Source organism: Lutra lutra, chromosome 14 (genome assembly GCF_902655055.1).
Source record: "Lutra lutra chromosome 14, mLutLut1.2, whole genome shotgun sequence".
In the NCBI taxonomy this organism is placed as follows: Eukaryota; Metazoa; Chordata; class Mammalia; order Carnivora; family Mustelidae; genus Lutra; species Lutra lutra.
Window position 1 is genome coordinate 37599879 of NC_062291.1, and position 23081 is coordinate 37622959.

The window sequence follows — 23081 nt, forward strand, 5'->3', positions numbered from 1 at the left end:
TGACACATGCTGTGATGAGGATGAAGCTTGAAGACATTATGCCAGGTGAAATAAACCCATCACAGAAAGGCGAATACCGTGTGATTCCATTTCTGGGAGATAACTAAAGTAGTGGAAAGTAGAACGGTGGATGTCACCATCATCTGGAAATTAACTCCTTGACCATATCTTCAAGATTCTCTTCCTCCTTCCCATAGTCTAGGATAAAATGAACAATGTCTTAATCTATCCTTGCTGTGATTCTATCGATTCTGATGGGATCCTTTCTCAGTCTTTGACTTTCTTTCTAAGACACGAGTCTTCCTAACTGTTCTCATTAACTTGATAGGACAATTCTCTTGTCCCTGTGATTCATTCCACATACACCAAATATTTTTTGTATTAGTTCCTACTCTACTATGGAAAGTGTAATGGTGGGTGTCAGGAGCTGCTAGAAGGGAGATGGAAAATGGAATGGTGAGTGTCAGTACCTGCTGGGAGGGAGGAATGATGAGTTATTACTTAATCAGTTCAGAGTTTCAATTTTGGAACATGAAAAAAGTTCTAGAGATTGTCCACACAGCACTGTGAATGTATGAAACACTACCGAACTGTGTACTGTAAAAGTGGCTAAAATGATCAATTTTGTGTTACAGGTATTTTACCACAATTAGAAATTAAAAAAAAAAAAAAAGGAACATGGGAGAAAGAAAGGTTAAGACCATGGTCTGGGGAAGGAGAGAGATTTGCACGCAAATCCTGGAGCTGCTACTTGTAATTGGCGGCCCATGGGGAGTGCACTGAACCTACCTTCTCAGCCTCCAAAAGGTGATGCTAATCACAGTACCTCCTTCTTTGGGCTGTTGTGATGATCAAATGGAATAATGTTTGTTGTACGTTCATTCTGTATCTGATACATAGCAAAGACCTCTAATAGGTCTTAGCTGTTATTGCTGCTGCTTCTCTTCTCTGCCCGGGAGAGGGAACCTTATTGGTGCATACTCTCGATGATGACGTTCCATCTCCAACATGTTCTGAAGCTCCACTCCTCTTAGCCAGATGACCTTGCTTCTCTACATCCAGATCCTTCTCATCCAGCAGGGTCCAGCCTCATACCCCACCCCTTGTGTGAGATCCAATGTCACTGCTCCAGCCTGTGGTCATGTAACAGTTCAAATAACGACACACCACTGGGGTCCATTTGCTGAGGGTCTGCTGTGAGTCAGAATGTTGGGAACACAGTGGGAACAAAACCCAGTCCTTGTTCTCCAGCAGATCATAGTCTAGTTTTTGTCTACACTCTTTCTTTGATGCTTACCCTCATATGTGTTATGTGTGCAAAAGCTGTTTCTCACCTTGATATTATAAGTTGTCTCCACTGAAGTACTTCATCTGACTTAGACTCAAAGGAACGCAGTTGCACTGACTTCTTTTTCTTTTTAAGATTTTATTTATTTATTTGACACATGGAGATCACAAGTAGGCAGAGAGGCAGGCAGAGCGAGAGAGAGGAAGGGAAGCAGGCTCCCTGCTAAGCAGAGAGCCCGATGCAGTGCCCGATCCCAGGACTCTGGGATCACAACCTGAGCTGAAGGCAGAGCCACCCAAGTGCCCCAGCACTGATTTCTTTGAGTTAGGCAGCCCCATGGAGGAAGCCAGTTCATGTATGAACTTAGAAGAATTCCAGGGCCGGTAAGGACTTGCATAGAAAACCTGGGCCCGTTACCCTTTCCAGACGTCTTGCCATCATCATCAAGTGGTGGCTGTGAGTTTTTTCCCTGATGAATATAGAATAATTGGGGAAAGACAAAACAGTAGTGAAATACCTATCAATCTGGGGGAAAAAAACCTAATTAATAATAGCAGCAGGTTTGGACAAGGATGTGCAAAGAGAAGAACACGTCCATATGACTGGTACCTGCTCTCTTTGGGCATGAAGTGATAAAATAAAACCTGTTCTCTAGCCGTTTTACTCCTGGGTGTCAGTCCTACGCAAGTGCTCCTCTGTGTCCATTGAGACACAAGGTGTGTATAAGGCTGTTCACTATGGCATATGGAGAATACAGCAAAGAAGTAGAAACAGTGTATAGTGAGTTGAATAACATTTCCTCCAAATATTCATGTCTACCTGGAACCTCAAAATGTGACTTTATTTGGAATAAAAGTCTTTGCAGTTGTAATTGAGGTAGGAATGGAGGTGAGGTCTTTCTGCTTTAGGGAGAAGCCCTAATTACAATCACTATGTCTTTACAAAAGACAAGGGGAGAGGGAGGTTTGGCTCTAGAGACATGGAGAGAAGAAGGTTATGTGAATATGGAAGCAGAGACTAGGGTGATGTGTCCACGAGCCAAGGAGTGCCCGGGGCTACTGGAAGCCTGAAGAGGCAGGGGAGGGTCCCCCCCTAGAGCCTTCAGAGGGAGCTTGGCCCTGCTGACACTTTGATTGCAGACCTCATAGACCTCTAGACTATGAGAAAATAAATTTCTGTTGTCTAAGCTATCTAATTTGTGATACTTTGTTATGGCAACCTTAGATAACCAATGTATAGGTCAACTACCCCTCAGTAAGTAAGCAGGAAAATAGAATATAATTTATCCATATAACAGCAACATACAATACAACAGTTAAACAAATTTTGACTTTCAAAAATAACATTGGGTTTAAACAAGTTGCAGAAATATACTTCCACTCTTATAATTTATGTAAATTGTTCTAATAGTATATATTATTTATAGATACATACTAATGAAGTAAAATTATTCAGGCAAACATGGGGTGTTATACACGAACCCTGGGATATTAGCTGACTCTGAAGGGAGAGGTAGATGGAATGTGACACAGGGCTGTGTGTTTATTGGAAATATTTTACAGAAAGAGGGAAAATTTGAAGTAAGTCAGGTAAAAAATACTAACATTTAATAGCAGAGTGTACAGAGGCATCTCCATTTTTTTTTCTATCTTAGAATTGTTTTGTACTTTAAATTAAAAAAAATCATAAAGGGAGGAAATACATGACAGATACAATGTTGAATATATATAAGGTACCAAGAAATATCAGTTCCTTTACTTTTAAGAACACCAGATTTTGAGACCCCCTGTAGGCTATGTTAATTTGAGTCTGGCAATGGGGAGGTTTAGTAGGTGGGAACGAGTTAGAGAGGAACGGAGAAGGACTTGGATCTGTTGCCACCATCTACTTGCTGTGTGACTTTGAACAAAGAAGTAAACTCCATGTGCTCACTTTCCTCCAATGTGAATCAGTATTTACAAGAAGAATGGTAAAATAGCAAGTACTCAAGAAATGTTAGAATCCTTCACTTTGATGTTATGCTCACCCCAAATTGTCCCTGCTTTTAGTCTATGGTGTGTCCCTGAAGGAAGAATGTGTGTGTGTGTGTGTGTGTGTGTGTGTGTGTGTGTGTAAAATCTTGGAATATATCACAAGATATTCATGGCTGCCTTTCTGGCCAGAGCTTATACTCTATTAATGTTTCTTCATAAAGACTAATTCCCCTCCCTTTGACCTTTTCTTTGAACTTTGTCCAGTTTCCCTCCATGCCTTAAATAGAAAGAATGGAAAGTAGATGGGATGCCCTAGAGAAGGGGACATATGATCCAAGTGCAAGATTGACAGTATGGGCACTTGTGTTCTTCCTTGTTAGTCTGATCCCCTTTGGTACCTCACAGTCAATGGGGGGGCTCCCACTGTTCCACCCCACCTTCCACCCTAATTATCGCCTCCACCTGCCCAGTCCTGCCACCACCTCCCCTTTCACTGTCTCCTGACACTTTTTTGGCCTCTCTAGGCCCTCAGCCAAGCAACCCTGGAACATATTTCAGGAGTGTGCTGTTGGCATTTTCAGGGCCTGTGGCACAGTTTGGCCATATGCAGATGGACAAGGGTTATTTTCCTCTGAAGGTTAAATGGTGACCTTAGTCAATGTTCAGCTAGTGTTCACTTAAATGATTTCCCCTGGTTAATGAGTCATGTGCAAATTAGTTGAGGACTTTCACACCCTGCAGGTGAACTGGGGCAGTAAGAACTGGTCGTCCTGAAATTGCACTGCGTTGTATAGTCTATCCAGTGAGGGATCTGCTTAGCACACCTTTCTGGCTCTTAGATCCTAATTATAGAAGTCAGTTTGTAGGAGGATGTCTGCTACACTGGAGAACCACCAGATGATGACCTCGATGCCTGCTCTTCTGAGCCACCTCAACCTTCCTCCTCTCCACGTTGGGAGGCCTTGTATCCATCCTCTCCCTCTCTGCCCCAACCTCCTAGGTGTGTCATTGCCAAACTGGCTGAGGCTCCCCAGAGTGCCGTGGCAGATTTAGAGGGATGCTACAGAATGTTCTAAATGTTTGATGGCAATGCAGCATTGTGTGACATCTGTCAGACATGGCAGGAACTAGAAATTCAGGTGTTCCCGCTTTAAGCGTTACATCATGGTACATTTCTCTCCATTATAGCATACCTTTGCAAAGGAGTGTCTTTGCAGATGTTGCTGTGATTAAAAATATGTATATATATTTATTATATATAATATATCATTTATATAATAATTTGTATATATATGTGCATATATGTATATATATAAATTATTATATATATGTTATTATATATAATATATATTTTTGTGTATATATATATATATATATATATATATATATATATATATGGTATGTGTATATATATGTATGATATATGTGTGTGTATATATATACCGTATGAAAATCCTAGGGAGCAGGAAGTGCAGATGGTGGTGCCCACCATAAATGATTCCAAGGTCTGGGAAGTTGTATAGGTCCCAACAGGTACACACATCACCTTAGCAAACCACTGTGGGCTCTGAAGAATAAAATTTAAAAAAAATGTTTTCTTTCAATTTATGTGTTATTTTTGTCATATGGCTATTAAATTGTTAGGGCATAAGTGCTTACTAAGTGTTCCATAAAATGGAGCTGTAGTTGTTTCTTTTGGCCTCTGAGCTCTCCATGAAAATCATTACTGAGACACTGAAGGCACTGTAAACTGAAAATTTTGAGAATTTTTGTTTCAGCTAAAGATGAGCTCTCTTCCCCCTTGCCTCCATTGGACCTCTTGCCAGTAAGAGTCTTCCTCCTGGACACAACACCCCAGGCCCTACATTTCTCTCTTACCAGGAGAGAGAAAGAGAAAGTTTCATTGATTCTTTAAAGAAAACAAAGCCTTGCCTGACTTGAGCACCATCCTCTGCTCCATGCTCCTCTCTCCCTCTTTCTTCTCCCTCTCCCTCTTTCTTTCACAGACTTTTTAAAAAACAGTCTCATCCAACTCCTTTACCTCTTACACCATGTCCATGTTCCTAAAATTCATCTGGCTTTTCCCCCTGATACTGTATTCATGCAGCTCTCCCCCATGTCATTGCCAAGTTCCAGAGAGCCACATATGGTTTCTTTTCAGTCCTAATTGATTTGCCCAACATCTTCCAAAGCTTTCTTCTGCCTCACTTGCCCTTTGATTATTCCCATATCCTCGCCACCTTTCTGAACACCCCTCACCATCTTTATTGGGTCCCATTGGCCTTTTACTTGTTCACATGGATTATCTGTGAGCTCCATGGCTTCCTTGCCTCTGCTTCCCTTCTCCTCCCTGCTACTTTTTTCTCTGTCGGTGAGCTCATCTTCTCTTTCAAATATATTGCATGAATGATCCCCTCTCCCAGCCAACAAACCCACCACTGCCCATATGCATACAAATCTTGCCACAGGCCTGAAATGCCCATGTCCCACTCCTTTTAAGACTCCCCTCAAATAGTCTTTGTTTGAAGAATCCCCTCCTGGTGTCCCTATAAAGTTTTCCTATATTTTCTGTCCACCCACAGAACTCTCTGATATTGTTCTTACTACTTCACTGCTCACTTACTAGTTTCCATGAACATTGTTCTCCATCTGAATGTTTTATCTGTGCCCCAAACATCAGGTCACCTTTTCCTTCTCCTTCCTTCATTATCCTTTATATATATTAAGTGGCAATGTTTGAACAGCTGATAAATTCTGGGTCCTCTCCTTGTGTTTTCCTGTTTTCCTTTACCGTGTCCTAGTTAAAATCCTAATTACTTCCTTCCCAATTAACTGACCCTACCATCTCCAGATTATCCCTGGATAAGCCCCACTTAGATTACACAGTGCTACTCATAGGGTCAACCAGAAGTATAATTTCATGTAGTCCTGCTGGACCTTTCTTCCCTGTGTAGGTCTTTAGTAGCTCCTCAGTGCCAACAAATTCAAACTCCCCATCCTAGCCCTTACTGCTCCTTATGATTTGGCCTTGATCTGCCTTTCCAGTTCAGCTTTACTCAGGCACATATGTCATAATTACAATGGACTGAGGTCTCACATTCCCCCCATCTGATGCTTTGACTGTTGCTTGTCCCTATTCCTAGAATATCTTCAGCTCTTTCCTTAATTTATCAGTGTTGATGCTCACCTTGAGTTCTCCTCTCCCACAGAGCATTTGGGGAGCTCAAGCCTCCTCTCTATGCAGCCCCTAAAATGCTCAGAGGTCTTTGAAGACACAGGCTATCTCATACATTTTTGTGTCTGTTACAACAACTGATACTTTATCTCACACATAATAGGAATGTAGTAAACATGAATTTGGAATGAATGGTACTTTCCAGAAGAGGTAATTTAGAATTTGGTCTCCCCTGAACACTTACAGATACACTGTGAAGGGTTTATAGGTCTTTCCTGAGCTTGGCCTCTGAAGTGGAAAGATGTACTACAAATACCTTGATTCCTTTGGTTTACTAAGTAGAGGTCTTTTATATTCCCATTATGTAATTAAGACAAGCATATTGTAATAAATTAGAAAATAAATATCACAGAAAGAAATAAAACTTATATATAATAAGCCCACCTAGAAATAATAACTGATCATGTTTTGATATGTTAATTGCCAGAATATTTTCTGTAAACATGTATGAGAGATATGTATTTTTGAAACAAAAATAGGATTGTATTTTATATATTCATTTACAGTCTCCTTTTATTGCTTAGGAAAACTATGCTGAAAGAGAATAGATCAACAAAAGTACATATTATTACCTATTATAATATTGCTCATTCTTAAATGTTTAATTTTTTACAAAATATATGTTACATCTTTGTTCCAGGAAACTATCTCTACAAGTTGTCTGTAGACTGGTGCCAGTCTGCAGATGATTAAAGTTCCATGAGATAAGTATAGAAATCACAAGTAAGCATTCAGAAAATTGAAATTTCCGTATCAAGTAATTTCATTTTAGAAGCTATTTTTAATACAGCAAAATTACGTAGTAATGCTCCTCTTAACAGAAATAACAACTGTTAAAATCATTCCAAGTTTTATACATATATGATGCAAATCCCCTATCTCCTTAGTTTTTCTCATAAATAGGGAAGACTAAATCCATATTATTTTTCCAGCACGTTTTTTTCCACATGTCTTTCTAAGACATAGATAAAGTAGAGATTTATTTAAAAGTCAGATTTACTGAGAAATATCTGACATAGGGTAAAATTCACCCTTTGTAGTACAGAGTTCCATGAGTCTGCACAAGCCTGTGCATATGGTAACCACCATCTCAGTCAAGGTAAAGAACAGTTAAATATTCCTGACAAATTACCTTTTGTCCCTTTTGTAATCAGTCCCACCATTCCCACTTCCTAGCAACACTGATTGGATTTCTTTCCTAAACTTTTGCTTTTTGAGAAACAAATGCAGTCATACAAATGGAATATGGAGTCTGGCTTCTCTCCCTGATTATAATGCATATGATATCTCTGTGGTTGCATGTGATACCTATCTCTAGGTCATTCTTTTTTATCACTGAGTCATAATCCATTGTATGGATGTACTACCATTTGTTCACCCATTCATGATGTGAAGGACATTTGGGTTCTTTCCAGATTTTGGTAATTGTGAATAATCCTGCTATTTAACTTCTTTGTACAAGTTTGGGGTGAGCATGAAATGTGTGTATGCTTATACATTTTCATTGTTTTTGGGCAAATACCTGGGAGTGAACTGCTGGGTCTCATGGTAAGCATGTGTTTAACTCCACAAGAAATTGCCAAACTATTTTCCAAAGTGGCGGGCTGTATTTGGCACTGTAGCCAGCAATGTATGAAAGTTCCGATAGTTCTGCATATTGCCAGGTCTTGATATTGTCAGAATTTTGTTGTTTTTGTTTTAATTTTTGTCATTCCAATAGGTGCATAATGATATATTATTGTGATGTTGATTTGCGTTGTCCTAATGACTAATGATATTGGTCACTTTTTGTGCACTTATTGCGATTCATACATCTTCTTTGGTGAGGTGTCTGAATATTCTGCCCATTTTTAATTGGATTGATTTATTTTTATTGAGTTTTGAAAGTTCTTTATACAATCTGAATACAAGTTGTTTATCATATATGTATGTATCATATATTTGTAAGTATTTTATCTCTATAGCTTGCTCTTAAGTTTATTAAATTTTGATGAAGTCCAGTTTATCAGTTTTTTCTTTTATAGGTAATACTTGTGTTATATCTAAGAAATCTTTGCTTACTGCAAGATCACAAAGATTTTCTCCTATATTCTCTCCTAGAGTTTTTATAGCTGTAGGATTTACATTTAAATCTATGTTCCGGGGCACCTGGGTGGCTCAGTGGGTTAAAGCCTCTGCCTTCGGCTCAGGTCATGATCCCAGGGTCCTGGGATCGAGCCCCACATCGGGCTCTCTGCTCGGCAGGGAGCCTGCTTCCTCCTCTCTCTCTCTCTCTCTTTCTCTCTCTCTGCCTGCCTCTCTGCCTACCTGTGATCTCTGTCTGTCAAATAAATAAATAAAATATTTAAAAAAAAATCTATGTTCCATTTTTGGTAACTATGTGTATATGATGGAAAATACAGGCCAAGGTTTGATTTTTGCATAGAGGTATCCAGTTCTTTTGGCTTCATTTGTTGAAAGGTTATTCTCTCGGTATGCAATTACCTTTGCATTTATGTTAAAAATAGTTGTGGAATCCATCTGTGGAAGATATATGTGGGACCTTCCTGAATGATCTTTTTATTCTATCTCACTGATTTATGTGTCCAACCATTCACAAATCCCACACTGCCATGTACTACATGTTATTGTAGCTTTATAGCATGTCTTGAAATAAGATAGTATAAGTCCTCTAACACAGTTCTTTTTTTTTTAATGTTTTTGGTTGTCCTAATTCCTTTGTCTTTCCCTATACATTTTCGTATCAATTTGTTGAATTCTATAAAACATTATACTAAACTTTAACTGGAATTGTGTTGAAGATGTACAGGGCATTTTGACGAAAAAGCACATTATAACCAGGTGGATTCCTAGTCCATGAACATGACATATTTATTCATTTATTTAGATCTCTGATTTCTTTCATCAGTATTTTTATAGTTTCCAGAATGTAAATCTTGCTCATTTTTTATTAGATGGATACATAAATATTTTATGGGTTTTGTGTTATTTTAAATCATACTATTTCTTAAATTTTAATTTCTAATTGTTCATTGCTAGTTTACAGAAATATAACTTTTCCTATAACTTTGCTAAGCTCATTTACTATTTCTAGGAGAATTTTGTGTGTTATTTGAGATTTTCTGTATATAGAGTCATGTCATCTATGAATAGAGACAGTTTAACTTCCTCATTTTAGTCTATATGTTATTTCTACTTATTACCATATATCACAGCTTAGAACCAACAATACTTAGGACCACAGTACCTTAGTACCACCATTCCACAGTATTAAGTGGATCAGGAATAATGACAATAGGTATCTTTGCCTTGTTCTCAGTCTTAAAGGGAAAGTATTTAGTATGTCATAATTAAGTATGAAGTTAGCTATCTATTTTTTGTAGATCCCTTTATCAGTTTGAGGAGCTTCCCTCTGTCTCTAGTTTGCTTAGTGTTTTTATCCTAAATGATAATGTATTTTGGCACATGTTTATCTATTGAGGTTAGTATACACCTTAGCTTCCTTGCTCTGTGTACACAGAGAATAACATGTTTTTTTTTCAACCTTGAACCAGCCTTGCATTTCTAAGATAGATGCCACTTGGTCAGGATGTGTTATATTTTTAATTTGTTGCTGGTTTAAATTTGGTCATGTTTGTTGAATATTTTTTTATCTATGTTTATGATGGATATCAGTCTGTAGATTTATTTTCTTGTAATATTTTCATCTGGTTCTGTTATCAGGGTAATGCCTTATAAAGTAAGTTGAGAAGTATTCCTTCATCTTCTATTTTATGGATGAGTTTCTGTAGAATTGGTATTGTTCCCTATCTACGTGTTCGGTAAATTCATTAGTAAAGTTACCTGGGCCTGTAATTTTTTGTTGATTTTGTTTTAGTTGTGAGATTTCTAACTATGTATTCAGCTCCTTTGATTGATATAGGCCTATGTAGGTTATCTATTTCTTTTATGGATGAACTTTGGTAATTTTTTGTCTTCAAAGAGATGTCAACTTCATCTAAGTTATCAAATATTGTTGCCTAGAGTTTATAGTATTCTTTTATTGTCTGTTTAATATATGTAATATCTGTGTTATTAGTGTCTGTATCATTAATGTCTTCTTTTCATTCCTAATATTGGTAATTTGTATCTTTTCTCTCTCTCTCTCTTTTTTTTTTTTTTTTTCATCTTTTTCAGTCTGGCTAGAGGTTTAGCAATTGTGTTGATGTTTTCAAGGAACAGGATTTTGGTACTATTGATTTTTCTTTTTTATTTTATTGACCTTTGCTTTAATCTTTATTAGTTCTTTCTGCTGGCTTTGCATTTAATTTGCCCTTATTTTCCTTGTTTCTTAACTTAGATTATGGATCTGATACCTTTTTTTTTTTTTTAATTATTTATTTATTTATTTGACAGAGAGAAAGAGATCACAAGTAGGCAGAGAGGCAGGCAGAGAGAGAGGGGGAAGCAGGCTCCCTGCTGAGCACAGAGCCCAATGTGGGGCTTGATCCCAGGACCCTGAGATCATGACCTGAGCGGAAGGCAGAAGCTTAACACACTGAGCCACCCAGGTGCCCCTGATACCTTTCTTTATAAACATTTAGTCCCATCAATTTCCCTCTGATTATTGTTTTAGCTGAATCCCCCAAAGTTATGCCTTTTCATTCTATTAAAAAATAAGTTATATATTCTCTTATGAGTTCCTCCTTGACTCGTATGTTCTAGAGATACCTGTTGTTTAATTTTCCTATACTTAGTGATATTTTAGACCTCTTTTTGTATTTATTGCTAGTTTAATTTTGTATGGTCACATAACGTAGTTTGTAGGTGTTCAGTTCTTTTTAATATGTTGAGGTTTCTTAATGGCTTAAAACATGGTTATTTTAGTGACTGTCCCATATACATTTGGAAAGGCTATGTATTTCTGCTCTTGCTTCATACAGAGCTTTATAACGTTAATTAGGCCAAGTTGATTGATAGCATTGTTTGGGTCTTCTCTATTTGTTCTGATTTTTCTACTTATTTTATCAGTTACTGAAAGAAAAATGATGAGATCTCCAACTGCAATTACAGATTTGTCTATTTTTCCTTCATGTATTTTAAAGCTCTATTGAAACTCTAATGTCGTAGGATTGTTATGTCATCTCAGTTACTGGATCTCTTTATCATTAAGAAGGCTCTCCCTTTATCTTGTGATATTCTTTGCTCTACAAGGTGGGGACTTACTCAGCGATGACCCCTCCCCAACTGAGGGAGACCTCTCATGGTCTGGGCCCAGGATTTTTTCTCCTATCACACCCCCAATGGTAGAGACTCTTTAGTCTTTTTATTTATTTATTTATTTATTTATTTATTTGACAGACAGAGATCACAAGCAGGCAGAGAGGCAGGCAGAGAGAGAGAGAGGAGGAAGCAGGCTTCCCGCTGAGCAGAGATCCCGATGCGGGGCTCAATCCCAGGATCCTGAGATCATGACCTGAGCCGAAGGCAGCGGCTTAACCCACTGAGCCACTCAGGCGCCCCGAGACTCTTTAGTCTTTTACCTCCCCCACCAGATGCAGTGGGTCTTTAGCTCTGCCCCCAGCATGACAAAATTTGCCATCATAATTTAAGGCTTTTGTTCTTAGGGAAGAAGTCATTGTAAGGAGCTCTGTGTCTTTCTAATAGCAACAGTCATTCCCCTTCTCCTGTACCACTGAGGCTAGGTGCCCTGGATCCCTAGTCTCCCTCTCTGAGCCCATGGTAGGTTTTTGGAGAACAATAGTGTGCATTCCCCTTGTATTTGTCATTTTAAGGTGTTTATTCTTTCTGTTAGCCCACACATGGCTTTTAGAAATCCAGTAAAAATTTTAACTTATTCTTACTAACTTGTCTGAAGGCTTCATGTTGGTCAGTTCTCTGAGGGGATAAAGATCACAATTTTGCAAGTTAGTTAGTTTTCTCTTGTTGGCGGTTCATAAGTGATACTCTTTCTAGCTTTCTATATTCTAGGAGGAGGCTGGAAATCCTACTAATTTATTTTTATTGTATTAAAGTATTAGTCCATGTCAGATAGAAATTTAATGCAAAGCAACAGTGAAATTTTCTTCTTTGTTCAGCTTCTTTAGGAAGCACTGGTCTGTAACTTTCTGAACCAATTTATATCTTCATCTGGTGCCATCTTTTGGTGTAATTAGGTTTTGGGGTTTGTTACCTGGTAGTAAACTTGGCTTTACCAAAAGTTCCAGTATGGTGGAGTTTGGTGACTACATCTTTACCCATCCTACTCTCCTCCCTTTTTAAAAAAATTTATTGAGGTGAAATTCATCTAATATTAAATTAACCACTTTAAAGTGAACAATTCTGTAGCATTCACAGTGCTGTGTGACCATTACTTGTTTCTAGTTCCAAACATTTCCATCATTCCAGCATAAAATCTCTTACCCATTAAGCCATATAACCTTCTCCGTCCTCCCCCAGGCCCCAGTAATGACCTCGATGGATTTATCACTTCTGGATATTTCTTATAAATGGAGTCTTATGATATGTAATCTCTTGTGACTGGCTTCTTTCACTTAGTATAATATTTTCGAGTTCATATATATTGTAGCATGTATCAGAGCTTCATCCCTCTCTATGGCTGAATAATATTCCACTGCATGTATATACTGCAGTCTGTTTATGCATTCATCTGTTTATGGACACTTGAGGTCTTCCAACTTTTGGCTATTGTGAAAAGTCCAGCTGTGAACGTGCATGGTTGTGTACCTGTTGGTGTACCATTTTCTTGTTTTACTGAAATGAGAGAGGCATGGAGGTCACCTTTTAACTCTTCTCCGGTAACAGCCTTCCTTGCTGCTCCTAGAGTGATTTTTGAGGTCTCCTTTCAACCTCTAACAATTTCACAATCTTCCTACATGGAAGATTTGATACAGCACAATGCAACTTAGTCTAAAGGGGCTTTTAACAACCAAGCCTGAAAGATAATGAGTTTCCTATTTTGAGGAGAGCATCTAGTTGCTAACAGAAGAGGTTCTCTATCATGCACATGTGGGACTAAGGTGACTTTTAATGTTCTTCTGGTCTGAGAGCCTTTGTGTTCTCACTGTAGGTGTGACATATAGAACTGCTGAGGCATTTCTGGTAATGGGGCTGTGTGCAAAGATTTTGAACAAGGGCGGCTAATGGAATTGATCTTATTCTCATATTTCCTAAGGCTGATGAACACGCTTCCAGCTCTTTGGGTTGTGACAACATAAGAATAAGTTCGGGCCCTTTTCCCAGATAATAGGGGATAGTTGTATCTGTCTCTAGATTATTCTAGCCAAAATGGTCGTGTGTTTTCCATCAGAGTTTTAGCTGCCTCAGCAGGGTAAAGACTGATACCTGCCATGAGGCTAAGGCTCCTTTCTTCCAGGTATGGGTGGAGTTTCTTCCAGGATCTGCTGGGGTTTTTTTGTTCTTTTATTTTAGTGTATTTGTTTAATGTCTGTCAGCCACTGGAACATAAGAACCATGAGGGCAAGGACCACAGCTCTTTTACCCTCCACAGAGACTGCAGGGATGGCCCTGCACTCTTCCCTGTTTGTCACAAAGGGTCTAGATCAGCCCTTCTTTATCCAGTCTGTGTGCCGGTAGGCAGGTGCTGCCCTGGCCTCCCAGGGTTCGTTGCCCTCTGGCTGCTGGTTGGGTTTGGACAATGAGAGGTACCCACAGATCAGAAGGCTGGAGGAGAGAGAAGCATGGTTATTTCTTCTCCTGTTTTCACCCTGTAGGTTTGTGGTTCTGGCTGTGACCACCCAGGACAATAGTTCATGTCCAGCAGCCCTATCCACTTCTTCATACAGTTCTAGACTCACCCACATTTTCTCAGTGGGCTTCTGCTCTTGCGCACCCCAGGGCTTCAGCATCCCTATTGGTTTCCTTTGTGTTGGCTACACTCCTGCAAATAGTTCCTTCTTTGAAACGTCTCAGGTGAATGTGTGCTCTGTTTTTCACCAGGCTCTGGCTAGGATCACAAACATGGGCTGAATTTTTGAATAGATTAGTGGATGGATGGAAAGATGAAAGACTGTGTGTTTGGGTCACTGACTTCCTGTTTCACTGGAAGGCCCTACGTCATCCAGCCTCTGGCTTTTCCCTCCTACATTCCCCCTTCTCAGTCTGTTCCAGCCACACCAGCTTCCTACCTGCTTCTAGAATACACCAAGCAAGCTGCTGTCCTAGGACCTTTGCTCGAGCCATTTCTGCTGCCTGGAAGTCTCTTCTCCCAGGCATTCCTTTGGCTAAATTCCCATGCTTTCATGAGGCCTTTGCTAAAGCTTGATTTTTCAGTGAGGCTTACTGGACCCACTGTACTTTGTACTAAAAATCGCCTCCCCCATTAATATTGCCCTAGCAGTCAAGGACCCCTTTCTACCATGCTGAACTTCTTCATTTTCCAGAACACTTACCATTTGGTAAGAAAGTACATTTAACTTGTTTAATACGATGCTTAGTATTTATCATCTGTCTCTCCCGGGAGAACTTAAGCTCCACAAAGACTTTTTTCCCCCCTCTGATATATCTCAAACTCCTAGAACAATGTCAAGTTCATAGTTAAGTACTTTTAATAATTTGAGTAGTACCCCTCCACCCTCAAAAAAAGATATGCCCACCCAGAACCTGTGAGTGTGACCTTATTTGGAAAAAGGGTCTTTGCAGATGTAATTCAGTTAAAGATTCCCAAGATAAAATCAGCCTAGATTAGGATGGGCCCTCCATTCAGTGATAAGACAAGAAGAAGAGAAACAGACATGGAAACATAGGGGAGACAGCCATGGGGAGATGGAGGCTGGGATTGGGATGATATGGCCCCAAGCCAAGGAACACCTGGAGCCACCTGAAGCTGGAAGTGGTGGGCAAGGATTTTCTGTTAGAGCTCTCAGAGTATGGGTCCGCTTACACCTTGGTTTCAGACTTCCGGCCTCCATAACGGTGCGAGAATATATTTCTGTTGTTTTAAGCCACCAAATCTGTGGCGATATTTTACAACAGCTCCCAGAAGCTATTACAGTGCCCACTAAGCAGTTATGGGCTTATTGTTGAATGAGAAAATGAATGAGTGAAGGCGAGCCTTGTTGACACTGCCGTGACCTCCATTTGAAATAATTCCTCTGCTTTCAATAGTTATCAGTGCCCGTGAATAAATGTGCACAGTCTGACATTTAGGAGGTATTCCAATTTTGTGTATGGTCCACTTTTGCAGTACAAACCAAAGTTTCCTGAATATTTCCACCCTCTCCATTTAAAAGCATAAGGTCTTACTTAACCCCCGAATAATTGCTTTCCCTCCAAGCCTGTCAATTGTGTACCGAGAATGAATTCACAAACTATTTGTTCTTCAGGCAGTGGATGAGAACCCCTGTCGGTCTCTAGCCATAAAATACCCTGGTGTCATTTCCCCATTTCCATCCTGAGTCCCTCCTGCTGTACTTAAGCTAATTCTCTGTTATTGTGTCTTCGGAGGAGTCAGTCACCAGCCTCCATGCAAACACCCTTCGTAGGCTTGACAAGGGTTATTTAATCTCCCCTAGGCCCACTCGCGGTACGTGCTGGGCTCGTGATGCAGTGTGGTACTAACTATCGGTTCCTTGCAGGAGACGGAAGGTAAATCAAATTGAAAACACCCTTCCTGTGTAGTGTGTCTTCCAAATGTCCTCAGGTCTCTATTACATCTTCTGGAGGCTGCCAGATTCTCTGCGGGACAAGAGGAAGCTGGAGCAGCTTCTCTGTAGCGACAGAAGGTGCCATTAGCAGAAATACATCATCTCCCAGTGGTGTTAGCAATAACAGAGTCCTGGTCATGTCCATTCTTTTGCCAGAGTGAGAAGAGAGTCCTCAGAGGCAGAGGCTGCTGGTAACAGAGTCTCCATCATTCTAAAATATCCCCCCTGGAGTCCCAGAACAGCTATTTCTGCCCAGACACAGCGAAAGCTTCAGAGAGCTTATTTCAAGCATGGATCTTCCACCAGAGCCTTGCTGCTTCCCAGATTCTGGGCCTTCTCTAATAGGGTGGGGTGGGGGTGATGGGGGGGACGATGGGCGCAGGGGTGGGGTGGGATGGAGGACCGCACATGGCTAAACACTTGCCTTGGCTAGGCTGGAACAGTGCTTCCAGGTGTTGCTCATTAGACCTCTTTTGAAAGGAAACCTATTAACTTAGAGCAGTGGTTCTCAAACTGAAGCTTGCAGGGCTTTTCAGAAGAGTTTTTCTGGGCCCCACTCCCAGAGTTTCTAATTCAGGAGATCCGGGGCTGGCCTGAGAGTTGACATTTCTTGCAGGTTTCCAGGTGATGCTGAGTTTGCAGGGACCACAGGTGAGAACCCCCGGCTTGGATGCAGAGAGATGATGTTCTAGGGTTCTGTGCCACCTGGGTATGGCCTCAGTCACCCTGGTAAAGGCAGTTTGGGCCTTTTGGGGTTGGACCAGGACTTCACTCTCACCCTGTTTCTAGAACACAGTGAAGGACCTCTTGATTCTCAGTGCTGGTCCCTTCCATCCCCCTGGGGTGGGGAGCTCCTCCTCCATGACTCTGGTCCTCACCATTGTCTCTCAACACTCTTTCCTTCTCTTGGTCCCTTGGCACTGATAACAGCTACCCCTCTTGCTAGTCTCTGGCTACCTGCACTTGCTTGTGTGGTTCCTCTGACCTTGTTCTTTAAAGATCTTTTCCTGAAAGGTTGTTCATTTCCAAAATTTGTGTCACATTCTGGTTCCTGCTGGGACCCTTCCTGAGAAAGTCTTCTTTCATGGAAAAAGAATCTTTTCTATGCAGAGACTTAGCTGGAACAATTAGGTCTTTGTCCTAGGAGCAGTCTTGTAACACAGGGTAGAGGTCAAACCACTGCTGAGTCTGAAAGAAATTGGAGAAGAAATTTATACCATAGGAACCAGCAACTTCCCTTCTTGGTATCTATCCACAGAAAACATAAATATATCCAAAGAAAACATAAATATTAATTCGAAAACATATATACACCCCTATGTTTATTGCAGCATTATTTACAACAGCCAAGACATGGAAACAACTTATGTACCTATGAATGGATGAAAGGGTAAAGAAAATGGTATAATAGACTCACACACGTATCCACACAATGGAATATTACTCAGTCATAAAAAAGAATGAACTCTTGCCATTTGTGACAACACGGATGGATCTTGCAGGCATTAAGCTAAGTGAAATAAGAGAAAGACAAATACCCTGTGGTCTCTCTTATACATAGACTCTAAGAAACGAACAAAACAAGACTCCTAGATATATAGACCACAAAATGGTGATTGCTAGTGGGGAGGGAGATGAGGGTTGGCAGACAAAATGGGTAAAGATGGTCAAAAGGGTCTCTGGTTCTCAGCCTACATTATCACCTCCCCAGGGAAGCCTTCCTGCAAGGCAAGACCAGATCCTGCTTTTTGGATGGATCCTCAAAGAGGTGTGTGCCTCTCTCCTTCCTAGCCCTGTTGTCTTGCAACTTGAAATGTCTTTATGTGTTGTTTCGTTCTTCCATTCCTGTGAATAACCTTTAAGCTCCTCAGAACAGGGACCATATCCTTTTTTGTTCATCATTATACCCTCAGCACCCAGCACAGTGCTTGGACCACAGTGGGTACTCAATGCATATTTGCTGAGTGATGACAAGGCTTAAGAAAGGACAGTGAAATCAATGAAACTGGCCACAGAAACTTGGCTGAGCTGGTCACAACACCTAAATGTTCGAGTCCCAATGCCTGAAGTTAGGACTGAGAGAGTTCATTCGAAAGTCATGTCTCAGGCCTCCAGCATAAAGTACATGCAGTTGTGCAAACATGTCAAAGTTTGGTAAATTGAATTTGTTTAATGTAAACAACTTTTGACCAAAATAATAACACAGCTTTAGAAAAAGACATTAGGCACCCACTTTTAAAGAGTTTGTATAATTTAATACACCAGAAAACTTTACCGTAATTACATGCAGACATATACAAAGGATAAATGTTATTTACTTGCTCCAACCTCCATAAAATAAACCTCTAACCATGCTTCAGCTTGCGGCATTAATCCTAATTTAGAATCACCCCCATTGAAGTGGTGGGGACTCTGGGGGCTCTCATTTTTTCTTCGTGTCAAAATTAGCCATTTAAATTAGAACCATGTTGTGAGTGGAGGGGACTCCACCGTCGTGGCCCCAGGACGGGCAGCGCTTAAAAGTGGCCACCTGAAGTTGATTAAAACCTTACCTGTCAAACCCAGTATGGCTGCATTTGAAAATCTTTAATGTAATTAAGAGAAGCACATTATGGGAGGTCAAGTGACTTTCTTTCTGAATTCCGCTTCTAATCTGTCCTCAAATGGATGGAAATTGCCAGCTAAGGGAGTTAATGAAAGCTGCATGAGCGAGCACAGGGAAGGGGGAGGAGGAAGCCGGCAGGCTGGGAGGAGCTGGCTGCGGGAGGGCCCGAGGGGGGGGGCTCTGTCTCTGCATGGCTGTGAGCAGTGAGTCTGGGGGAGACTGACGGAGCACCCCGCCTTGGGCCGGGAGGCCCCGGGTGGGAGGCTCACTCAGCACCTCTCTCTCAGCACACTGGGTGTCCAGGATAAGGGCAGAGGTGTGTCTGCACAGCTCCTTGCTTATCACGAAGGGAGATCTGTGGCCAGGCCGGCTGCCGGGGCAGAGTGGAGCCGGCGCCGGCCCTCGTCACCCTTCACTCATGGCTGCCTGATTAGCATCAGGGTTGAGCTTGCCTCTCGTGCAGATCCCCCAAAGAGCCGGAGCTCTTTGCCCCCAGCTGTCCAGCCTGTGACCCCAGATCTGTCACAGGCCCGCAGCCTTCAGCACGGCAGATCTGGGGATGACCCCAGAGGCCCTAGACATTGTCCTGCGGTTCTTCTGGGCCCTGTGGGTTCCTGGTCCACGAAACCCGCCTTACAGTGCACTAGGGGGTGTCTCTTGTCTGGGAGACCCCCCCCCCCCCGTGCCTCTTAATGCTAGGATGCTGCCTGTTGGAGATTACTTAATGCTTTGCTGTGTGTTCTAGCCTGAGGGTGCTGTTGACAGAAGGCAGAGTTTTTCTCCTCTAGTTGCTGTGTCCCTCTTTGTTTCTGTGCATTGCATTTGTGTACATTAGCAGAGGTATCTGTGTTTGAAAAAGGATTACATCTGTCAGAATGTTGCCACTTAAGATTTGCCCCCTTCCTTGGAGACTGACGTGAGAACAAGGAACACGTTGCGTCTACACAGGGTACTGGTACGAGAAGTTTCCAAACCAGATAGGCCTTCCCTCAACTCCCTCTTCCTAGCTCGAGCATGCGCAGAATCCATCAGGGCTGTGAGAAGAGTTTCGATCTTCAAGTCTGGAAATGTCTCCAGTACTCCATGGAAAAGATTGGGTGTCTCCTGGGTGAGGTAGTGCTTATGAGTTACTTGGAACACAATAGACAATCTGGGCCAAGTTGAAACACACAGCCAAGATTCAGAAGTATCCCATAGTGTCTGAGAAGATCCAAGACTGGCCCCAAAGGGTCTGAACAGGAGTCCAGGCTCTTCTGATGATGCGATTTGTGTGGGGAGGTGCCAGGTACAGTTGAGGGGGTAGAATGTAGAGGGACAAGGTGTTTATTGGGCTTCTAGAGAATTCCCCTTCTTTACTGGGCTGAAATATCCCTGGGCTTAGGGAATTTTTAGGCACTACCCCACATAAGAAATGGGAGAGATGGATGGGAGGGAAGGTGAGTGGAAAACAGTTAGCCTCAAAGTAGTTCCAAGTCATAGCAGGACACTAGGAAAGTCATTTTCCAAAGGTCCTCTCTTCCTGCTGTGGTGTTTTCTTACAAATGCAGAGCCTCCTTCTCTTAGTTCATCCCCCGCCCCCCATTTCTCATTCATATCAGGAAGAGCTGTGTTTCTAGAGAACACAATGGGTGTCTAGGTCATAGGTGCCCCAAGGTTGTGTCCAGGAAGACGCCACTGTCTCCAGCCTCCCTTGGACGCCATGTTTTTCTCCCAGTCACAAGTTCACAGGTAAAAGTGAAAAGTTACTCTGGGCTTCTCTTCTGAAGAAAGCTGTCTGCTCGCCATGGCAACCTTTTCCTGGGGTCTCCGGCTATCAGGAATGGGGTGCAAAGTTCACAGAACTCAGCTTTGTGCTCTCCTCTCTTCGTGTCCTTTTTTTTTTTTTCTGGTTTTTTTTTTTTTTTTTTTTTTTTTTCCCTGTTTGAAGGGATGGAGGCTGGTTTGCAGCACTATTTAAAGTGAAGGTGCCAAATGAAAAGTTCCTCGTTTTAAGTTGGTGCTTATACAAAGCTGCTTTGTGGTTTTTTTCGGCCTGTCAGACTTGTCAGGCCTAGTAAGAAAAAGTATATTGTTTCCAGCACTTGGATTCCTTTCTCCCTGACATCTGCCACTCTGTAAAGATGATAAATTCCTGCCTCATTAGCCAAGGGTGTGGGATTACAGGCTGACAACACATTAATCACCAGCCTCTGTGGCAGGCTGACTAGCAATAGGCATTGTTAACAAAACTTTTCTAATATGTCACTCTTCTCTATGACAGCCTGTAATCAATCATTGTGATTGACGGCGCTGATAGATTACACTATTTATACTTTGTGTAATGAAAGATAGTGTTTCCACCTACTGTCATTTCTAGGCTAGTGGTGGAGGATCAGTGAAGAGAAACAAACATCACAACAGGGCAAGTCCTCATCCCCCCAAAATATCCACAGAAATACCCCACCTTTCCAAGTCCCCGGGCCCGGCTTCCACATTTGGATATGAGAAAGGCAGCATGGCGGCACTCTGGCAAATACTTTGAGATGAGGGGTACCGGCGGGGGACCCTGGGAAGATGGAAGTGTTTGGGACTGTCAGGGAGAGATCTCTTTGTGACGGATAGGATCCTCAGTACTGAGAGGTCAGGTTTGCACAGGTCGAAGACTCCCCGCGAAGCCCGTCTCTTACCCTCGTCAGCTTATGTGTGTGCCGCCAAGCATTCAGCTCCTCCTCCCCTGCCAGATGAGAGATGATTTAGATGTTGATAAAATATTTGTTCTTTCCTGGCTCCGAGGGCAAATATTATCCTTGTTTCCCATAATCATACAGCGCTGCAAAAGTCAACAGCACCCAGAGCGAGTACAAAACCAATACTTGGAGAGAAGCCCTTTGCCGGGACTTGCTTTTCCCCCTCTGAAGCTCAGGAAAATTGTGAATAGAATAAAAATGAATGAATCAGTGGAGCTAAAATGTATTCTGACTCTCAAGTACGGGGTGTTTTCGGAGGGTCCTTTCGGTAATTTTTATTTTGGTCTGGAAAGAAGTCATAAAGGATCCAGGCTATTTTCGATTTGAAGGTATAATTTCAACAGTGGCAAGGGAGCGTGATCCCTGGACTGGCCTCTCTAGAGAGTGAGTGCCATCCTTGGTGGTTGGGGTGGAGGGGGGGCTAATGTCTAGCCAGTTGAGTACACATGCCTATTTTAATGGATCATTTCTCAATGATTATTTTATCTTCCTCACTGCAGATTCAGCACAGGAACATTCTCCTTTACTGAAGTTCTTTAAGGTTTGTAGATATAAATGGTGTTTGCCTGTTTAGTCCAGGCATAGGTATGTGATTCCCAGCCTTCTCATTCCATGGGTGTTTGGTCTCCATGTCTCTGAATGTATCTGAGGATTGCAAGGAGGAGGGGTGGTGGGCATGGGGGGAGAAAGGAGGCAAGAAATTGTCCTTCTCCTGAATGTTGTGGTCTTGGTAGGTATTCGACACTCTGTGTTGCCCTGCCAGTTGGCAAAGCAAAAGGAACCTGAGACCTACCCCCAGTGAAGCTGCTTTAGACGAGGGTGAAGTGGGAGGAGGCGCAGGGAGCCAGCAGAGCTAAACTTTAATCTCTCTGTGAAGTTTGAGTGAGCCCAGGATGATTAATGAGAGAGCAGACCATCTGATTAAGCCCCTCCGTGTCATAGGACATGATTAGTAGGTGACAGAGACGGTAACAGTATCCAGCCAAACCCTTGTTTCTTTCACAGCTCCGGCTGTTATATGATTAATGTCCCCAAGGGCTATCTTGGGGTCAGGCAGGGGAACCTGTCAGAACAGGTGGAAGTGACAAAATGGGCAGAAACTCCTTAGGGGGGACGGGAGTGGTGAGGGAGAGAATGGAGGGGGGCAGGGCAGCCAGATGGAGCCTGAGACCTTTCTCTGATCCGAGCAGGCTCAGAGAGCATCATGGGAATGGAAACGAGGAAGAATCACAAAACTGCAGATGTTTCCTAGGTCCTGAATGCAGCAAGTACTGCCAGCTTGGATGTGCAGAAAGCACAGGGTGACATGGCGAGTTACCACTGGTGGTTTGTGTGCTGGGATGTAATGGGACGAGGCCTCTGTGGGTCCTGAGGACACTAATGGGATGCCCCGTGTGTGCCTATGTGAGCATGTGTGTTCCTTCAGATGCACTGGAACAGGTCCTCACTGTACTAGGGGAATTAAGGGCAACTCAAACAGGTAGAGCTGTCCTTTCAAGTCCCTGCTTTCCGGGACCAGTACCTATAGATTATCTTGAATGTCTTACTTAGAAAAGATAATGTGAAGGGTTAGAATGGATTCATAGAAT

General features: G+C 41.9%; 1 protein-coding gene across 5 annotated transcripts in view; it reads left to right on the forward strand.

Moving 5' to 3' along the window:
- Positions 1-23081, forward strand: part of LRMDA (leucine rich melanocyte differentiation associated) — a 1078273-nt gene that overhangs the window by 635211 nt on the left and 419981 nt on the right. Inside the window, exon 6 of one of the 5 annotated variants that reach the window (XM_047702510.1) lies at positions 16318-16367. The exons of the other annotated variants lie outside the window; for them this stretch is intronic. Coding sequence (XP_047558466.1) covers positions 16318-16356 — 39 coding nt within the window. The 3' untranslated portion in view covers positions 16357-16367. Of the gene's footprint in view, positions 1-16317; positions 16368-23081 lie in introns of those variants that run through there. 5 annotated transcript variants of the gene reach the window in all.